Here is an 8505-nt window from a genome sequence, read left to right as displayed (position 1 = left end):
CTAGCAATACGTTGGAAACATGTCTTGATTAATGGATTACCTAAAGATGAAAAAAGTGAACTAATGAAACGGTACTTACCTGCTGAAAATTGCGCATATATGAAGGCTCCCAAACTGAATCCTAAAGTTAAGTCAGCTCTCGGTGAAATTAGTTGCAAGAAGGATGCATACAGTGAACTAAAACAAAATCAGATGTCTAGTTGTATTGCTGCCATTGGTAAAGCATTGAACCTAGCTTTGTCACAAACGGAAAATATTCCGCAAGAAATTATAAAAACCTTAAGCGACACCGGACGGCTACTTTGTGATACGCATTATAGAGAATCACTTTCCAGAAGATACGCTATCACGAACTCTTTAAGCAAGCAAAAAAGAGATATCATAAAAAATTCAAAATTAGACGAATTTTTGTTTGGTTCAGACTTGTCCGACCACCTGAAATCATCTAAGGCTATATCAAGATCCGCCGCAGAACTGAAAATCAAATACAATCAGCAATACGGGCCCAGCACGTCTACAGCTCGTCAAACTTTAAACGCGAGGGGGGCACCGCGAGCGGCGGCCGCCGAGCAGCGAGTGAACCCCGGCCAGCCTCGGCGCCAGCAGCCGCCGGCCCCGCCGCCGCCGCCGCCGCCACCGCCGCCTGCGCCGCGGGACCGTCGACGCGACCCGGTTTACCCGAGACCGAACTACCGCCAACCGAATCGGAGACGATAATTTCTTCAGCAGAGGTAGGCACTAATGTGCTAGTAGCTGGTAGACTTAAATACTTCTCTCATGAATGGCTTAACATAACAAATGATAAGACAATTTTGTCCTGGATACAAGGTTATAAAATACCATTTTTTATTGAACCATGTCAAGTCAACTGGCCCCAACGTAGGTCATATACACCTGAGGAGAGTAATATAATCGATAATTGTATTGTAGAACTATTAGAATCAGGATTTATTTCCCCGTGTAGTCCACGGGATAAGCAATTTATTTCTCCTATATTCACTGTACAAAAACCAAGCGGTCAACATAGATTCATTCTAAATTTAAAAGAATTAAATAAATTCATTAATATTAATCATTTTAAAATGGAAGACTACCGGACAGCTCTTAAACTATTAGATAATGACTATTATATGGCAACCTTAGACTTGAAAGATGCATATTTTTTATTACCAATTGCTGAAAGCGACAGGATTTGGCTTCGTTTTTCATGGAATTCCAAACACTTCAATAATCAGCTGTTTGAATTCAATGTCTTGCCGTTTGGACTTTGTACAGCGCCTTTCGTCTTTACAAAATTGCTTAAACCGGTTTTACACTATTTGCGGTCACTGGGTCATCTATCTGTTGTTTACTTAGACGATTTTTTATGTATCGGTAATTCACGGTTAGAATGCTGGAATAATGTTCAAAAGACGAGAGATTTATTACTGCGACTAGGGTTCATAATAAATGAAGACAAAAGTAATCTCTATCCGAGCAAAATATGTACTTTTTTGGGATTTACATTTGATACAACCGAAATGAGCTTAACATTACCAATAGAAAAGAAAAACCGGATTAAATTACTGGCTAGTAAAATGTTACAAACTAAAAAAATTACCATTCGAGAATTTGCTAGATTCTTGGGGTTATTGACCTCAGCGTGTCCCGCCGTTAAATACGGCTGGGTGTACACGAAGTTATTGGAACGAGAAAAATTCTTGGCACTAAATTATTCAAATAACTATAGTAAAAATATGTACCTGCCGAGTAGTTTAAAACATGATTTAATATGGTGGAGGGATAACATTGACACGGCATCATGTTCCTTTCAATCGAGTGATTACAGTCTCATAATTTTTAGCGATGCCTCAACCACTGGTTGGGGTGCAATGTGTAATGACGAGACAGCCAACGGAAATTGGTCGCAGTCACAGCTAGTTTTACACATAAATACTCTGGAATTACTCGCTGCATTCTATAGTCTTAAAACATTCGCATCCCACCTTACTGACTGTAATATACTTTTGAGAATAGACAATACAACAGCTATTGCCTACATAAACAAAATGGGTGGTATACAGTACACAAATTTAAATAGTATTGCTCGAGAGTTATGGAACTGGTGTGAAAAACGCAATATTTTCGTATTCGCATCATACATCCAGTCCAGTGAAAACATTGCCGCAGATTTCCAATCTCGTCAATCAAACATAGACACGGAGTGGGAATTAGCTGACTACGCATTCACAGAAATTACAGTATCATTTGGCATTCCAGAATTTGACTTATTCGCTAGTATTCAAAATCATAAATGTCCTAGATATGCATCTTGGAAGTTAGACCCCAACTCCGAAGTTGTCGACGCCTTTACATTCAATTGGAAAAATATTAATTTTTACGCTTTCCCTCCATTCAGTGTTATTCCTAAAGTATTACACAAAATTAAAAAAGATGGCGCTGAGGGCATAGTAGTAGTACCATTCTGGCCCACTCAGCCATGGTACCCACTGTGGTCAAGACTTCTAGTTTCAAATGTCATACATTTCGAACCTAACAAAAATCTGTTATTTTCGCCTTTCAGAGTCGAACATCCTCTCCATGCGGATCTGACCCTGATGGCCGGCAAATTATCAGGCAGGCGTTGTTGAGGCGAGGCGCGCCTACCAATTCTCTGGACATTTTGATGGCATCCTTTTCAAATAATACATTAAAACAATATAATTCAGCAATAAAATCATGGTGGCACTATTGTAATACTAAAGGTATCGATTATTGTAACTCAAATTCAGCTCATTTATTAGAATATTTAACAGATAAATTCAATTCTGGTGTTAGCTACAGTTCTCTCAATAGTTACCGGTCGGCTTTATCTATACTTCTAGGTCAGGACATCACTACTAATGATTGTATCAAACGTTTTTTCAAAGGCGTGTTTCGCCTCAGGCCGCCTGCTCCCAAATATGATACTACTTGGGACCCAAATTTGGTGTTAAATTATCTTGCAAACTATTTTCCGAATGAGTCCATTTCCCTGAAAGATTTGACAGTTAAGTGTATAACACTCCTAGCTCTGGCTTCTGCGCAGAGAATGCAAACACTTCATTTAATTCGCACTAACAATATTTCATTCTACCCAGATAAAATTAAAATTAAAATAGATGAATTGATTAAAACTTCAAAACCGGGCTCTTATCAACCATTTATTGTATTGCCATATATTAAGGAAAATCCTAAAGTATGCCCGGCCTTAACTGTCAAATCTTACATTGATAGGACTAAAAGTATACGCACAGACGAGAACCTTTTTATCAGTTACCAAAAACCACATAAAAAAGTTGTAACGCAAACTTTATCTCACTGGGTGAAATTTGTATTAGAAAAGAGTGGCATTAATATTGATTTGTACAGCGCTCATAGTACCCGCCATGCGGCCACTTCCGCGGCCCACAGGGCTGGCGTTAATTTAGAAGTTATTCGTAAGGCTGCAGGTTGGACCGAGTCTTCTCAAGTATTTCTTAAATACTATAATAAAAATGTAATTAATGCAAGAGATTGTGATTTTGCTAATTCCTTATTTCAAAACCATAATTAAAATTATGTGCATTAAGGTTTATGCTTATGTACTTTGTTTTGTTGTTTATTTACTGAATAAACAGTTGATTGTTTCTATAGTTGAAATTTTTTCGATACTCTAAACATCTGCATGTAAAACGTAATCATCTTCGGGAGAGATACGAAGTATAATTAAGAATCAAACGAACTCACCTGTGATGTTTGATATCTAATTATACGAGTGTCTTGACCGAAGATGATTACAGTCCCACCCCACCCGAAAATTAATTACCCCAAATCTATCGAAAAAATTTGCTCTAAAATAATGACAAGAAATATGGCGGAACGCACCGCGGTGTGAATGAGTCAAAACACGTACTTTTTATATTTAAAACTTATATTTTTAAATAAATATTCTCTAAAAGTGTGATAAGGACGGCATCATCCCAGGTACTGCTGCATGTAAAACGTAATCATCTTCGGTCAAGACACTCGTATAATTAGATATCAAACATCACAGGTGAGTTCGTTTGATTCTTAATTATACATTATTTGGATGTATTTATACCGTCCGAGACATCTTGTGAGCCACAAAATACCTTTGAAACCAATATTTGGTGATATAGAGGTATGTATGCTATGCTCAATGAATTTCCAAATAACTTTTCGACCCTGACTCCACAAGAATGCGTTAATTATTTAGCCCCAAAATACAGGTGATAGCCACAAATAAGCATTTTCGGCGTATTTGCGAAGTAAACGAGCGGCACAAATTGATGGGTTAGCGTAATTACCTTAAAACGTGTAAAGGCCGAGTCGTGGCGTATACGTGTAAACAAGTCACTCTCACGCGGTAATTAACAACGCAAACTGGAGCCAACGGCTCTCAAAGCTAAGCGAAGTTTTGTGGTAGAAAATCTAATACAGGGTGTGGTTTTGTAAAACAACGCCCGTCTCAGGGGTGGTAGATACACGACACTGATGGCAAAAAAAATATAAAAAGTATATTTTTTTTTCATGGAAAAATCCATGAAATCAGGAAAATGTATGGAACAGTCCCCCCGCTCTCCCGGGGCGGCGGCCGCATGTGCTCGGTGGTGTAGCGGGGTACGCGAGAGTGGTGCGGGCGGTAACAAGTACCGTCTCCAAAGTTTTAGGAGATGTTTGAAAAAGGTTTTTTACAATTAAAGTAATAGTTACAATTTTATTTATATTTTTCCTGTAATTTCTTTCATATGTACTACCACCCCTGAGATGGGCGTTGTTTTACAAAACCACACCCTGTATAGACCGCTCGGATTGCAAGTCAGAACCAAAGCACACGATACGTTTCGGCGCCGCGCCACAAATAATATTTCGAAGTAACGCGCGGCATGGCGCCGCACCTCTCGAGTGCCCACCACAGATATTTCTATATAAGACGACGCAGCGACAACGCTCCTGCGTCGCACCGCGACACCAACAATGCATCGTGTGCTTTGGCTCTACGGCTGTTAAATTGGCCCTACCTAAGCAACCACAACCACCTATTATTGTGTCATCAGACTCAGCATCGTCAAACCTCTTCAAGCGTAAGTTTGTGGACGTTCGATTTCCACGAGCCCCGATTTTTAACCGTGAAGGTTAAAATTACTAACATTTTAATAAAAAAATCGTCTTAATAATACATTGGATAAGTCAGTACCAAGGTAATTACAATGAATTAAACGTTTATTTAGTTAAATAATTACGAACATAAAACTTTGGGAACTGTTGGCGTGACGCGTGATCAGAGACAACACGAATGATCGGAAATGTACGAGCACACACTGAAATCGTGCTTTGATCGTTATTTCGTAAAATACACAACGTGTTTCGGCTATGGAAAACGTGTCCATAATTGAAACACATTAAATATTAACTATTGACAAGTTGTCCATAACCGAAACGCATTAATGACGAAATAACGAATAGATAGGACGAATAAAATTACATTTGGTTCTGATATTCTATTCATGATGAACACAACTAACTTGTTCCACGAAAAAGAAACAAATTAAGTATGAAATATTGTTACAAGTCGAACTATAATATAACGTTATTGAATGTGTAATAGATGTTCTATCTACATATTACTAAGATTATTTGCCCAGTTGAGTAAAATAATAAGAAAACTTTTATTAAGAGCGTTGTAGCAAAAAGTTGGCGTTCGAATTTTAGGTTTTTATTGCTTGACGTCGCGTAGTGAGTGCGCAAACTGCATTTATCTGTACAATTTCAACGCTGCGTTGACTAAACGATCTTAATCCGTAGTTGTATCGTACCTAAGACAGTACATCATACATAATAATAAAGAAANAGGTACCTAGGTTTATTTTTATCGTCCCATCTATGCGTGCATTTGTACAGAATACTTTGCTTAACTTGGGTACTTACAGCGCAAAGAAATACCTTTTGTTATATCTTTTGTTATTACTGCAGGAGTAAACATCTACCTGAATCTTAAAGCCAGCTTCAAAGGATGCTACGCGAACTTATTTCCTTTCAATTCACAATATCTTTTGTGTTGCACTGTTCGGCATAAAATTACGTTATTGTCGCAATGACGGGAAATATCATATTCTCTGTACAGATAAGTAGGTATCGACACAAAAACTGAGATTTTTATAAAAACTCCTGGATGTTATTATAAAGTTTGGATAGGTATTTTATTTACTTATGTGTTCCTACATAGTAGGCATGGGGGACTGGGGGTGTTAGTTAACATCTGTACTGTAAGTAAGTAATCACAGATAAGAACTTACCTATTCTCCAAAAAGTATGACTGCCGAGGAACCTTCTGCACTGTGACTCTACTGTGAGTATCAAGCCAATAACAATGGTTGCACTGCCATCTAGTTATGCAAAAGTCAAGCCTGAGTTTTCTTACAATGGACATGGTTGCAAACGAGAGCAGTCTTCATTGTGTGATACAGATAATAGTCACTAGATGGCGCTATCTGGCTTTATTATATAAAATTACTCATTTGATTTTAATTAATTTATTATGAGGTAATTAATGATGGTTTACTTACGGTTTACCATGATGTCAATTTTGCTATAATATTACTTGTGCTTATACCTAATATTATGTGGTGAATAAACCATCTGTTCTCAATTTATAAAGTGACAACACCAGCAGAAACTGTCAAACAATCTGTCAAAATGGCACGTCAGCAACAAGATGTTGATGAACTTTTCGATGTTAAAAATGCGTTTTATGTTGGAAATTACCAGCAAGCTATCAACGAGGCACTCAGTATTAATGTAAGTAACCTTTCTACTATTAAATTTTTTCTTTCATTTGATTCTTTATTGCGTATTTGTAGTTTGTTGTGGACAGTGATTCATGCTTCGTTTCGGTTCATGTTTTCTGCTATTTAGTCTCATTTGTACCACTTTTAGACACTAATTAGCTGAAATTTACGTTTTATAAAACATATTTTACATAATATCAACCTTTTTCAGGGCTCCACACCTCTGATAGCACTGCAGAAAGATGCTTTCCTATACCGCTCATACATCGCTCAAGGCAACCACAGGATCGTGCTGCAAGAGCTGAAGTCTGCTGACCCTATGCTCCAGCCTTTGAAGAGCTTGGTGGAGTATTTGTCTCCTGGCGCCAACAAGCCCGTTATTGTAGCTGATATTGATGCTAGAGTAAGTTCATGACTAATGATGCAATCTTACTGAAATTCTTATTGGATTCTATGCGTTAAATAATGACGTACTTTTGTCATTTTTCAGGTGGCTAAAGGCACAGAGCTTGCCAATGAGATATTTTTGCTGGTAGCGGCTACAATTTACTACCATGAAGAAAATTACGAAGCCGCATTGAAGTATGTTATTAGTTTTACAAATCTATTTTATAATCTGTGTTGTAGTATTTATTGCCTCAGTTGCCTAAGATATTAACCTTTTCGCTCGGAGCGATGACGTTTATCGCACTCCCTTTCGCTCGCGACTGTCATGGCGGAATGTCGCAAAATTTTTCTAAGTTACAAAACTAATTTGTTTATCTTTTTCATTCAGACCTAATTGCTGAAACTTGGTAGGTTTCATCCTGAATATACAGGGTGTTTGGCGCATCGTGTGCCAAAATGATTTGGCGGATAGAATGGGTCATTTCCTATATTTTCAGCCCCCATAACACGTTCCATGTCAGGCGGCTACTTTTATATTAAGTTTTTTAGTAATTTCACCAAAATACCCAAATCGCATCATTTAATTTCGATTTAAAAAAAAACTACTAAGCGTAGCCTTAATGTAAATATTTTGTTTTGACGTGCATTGATATAGGGTTGCATCAAATCTAAATTTACTGGCAAATATCATCTATTTTTTTTTTAATTCTGCTTTGAACTTTTCCGAAAAGTTAAAAGTGGACTGAACATTTAAGTTTACATGGCTATAAAAAGTTAAACCTAAAATCATGTTTTCAGTAAATAATTTAAATAAGAATGCAATTTACGAGTTTGTTGTTTGATTGTTATACAGGGTGTGTATTATAAAAAATATAAAATAGTGATATCAAATTTCTGACTTCACCATACCATTTATATGCCCATGTTAACATGGGCTAGTGTCGGCTCATATACCCATTTACCTAACACCCTGTATATTACTCAATTAAAAATTTAAATTAAAAAAATTAACACTTATAATATGGTAGGTATGGCTGGCGGCATACATTTAGTATGAAATTCGGAAACATTGAATTTTCGCATAGATCCAGTTTATTCTTTGACCTATTTATTGTTATTGTTTTAAAGAGCTCATGAAGCACTTACAGGAACAGTAAACAGTTTCTCGATATCTTGTATAATTAAAAATCAAGTGAAATCACTTATCGTTTCCACCCTGTACCTATACTTTTAAAAATAAACTCATTTTATACGTTCATTTGATTTGTATAAGTATCTACAATACAAATACCTACCTAACCAACTTAGT

General features: G+C 37.0%; 1 protein-coding gene across 1 annotated transcript; it reads left to right on the top strand.

The window, feature by feature from the left end:
- Window positions 1-6689: 6689 nt before the first annotated feature.
- On the top strand, window positions 6690-7482 carry LOC114352736 (coatomer subunit epsilon-like). The gene is made up of 3 exons (XM_028304436.1): window positions 6690-6819; window positions 7021-7212; window positions 7300-7482. Exons 1-3 carry the CDS (start codon window positions 6718-6720, stop codon window positions 7465-7467), a joined length of 462 nt encoding a protein of 153 aa, XP_028160237.1. The 5' UTR covers window positions 6690-6717; the 3' UTR covers window positions 7468-7482.
- The last annotated feature ends 1023 nt before the right edge of the window (window positions 7483-8505 follow it).

The sequence above is a fragment of the Ostrinia furnacalis genome, unplaced genomic scaffold (assembly GCF_004193835.3).
Source record: "Ostrinia furnacalis isolate ACB-3 unplaced genomic scaffold, ASM419383v2 OfSCF1434, whole genome shotgun sequence".
Taxonomy (NCBI): domain Eukaryota; kingdom Metazoa; phylum Arthropoda; class Insecta; order Lepidoptera; family Crambidae; genus Ostrinia; species Ostrinia furnacalis.
Note: the sequence above shows the minus strand (reverse complement) of the source record. Positions and strands in the feature narration are given on the sequence as shown.

Coding starts and splice junctions, on each gene's coding strand:
- LOC114352736 (XM_028304436.1), top strand. CDS start 6,718: ATGGCACGTCAGCAACAAGATGTTGATGAACTTTTCGATGTTAAAAAT. Junction 6,820..7,020: donor ACGAGGCACTCAGTATTAAT/GTAAGTAACCTT, acceptor AACCTTTTTCAG/GGCTCCACACCTCTGATAGC. Junction 7,213..7,299: donor TAGCTGATATTGATGCTAGA/GTAAGTTCATGA, acceptor GTCATTTTTCAG/GTGGCTAAAGGCACAGAGCT.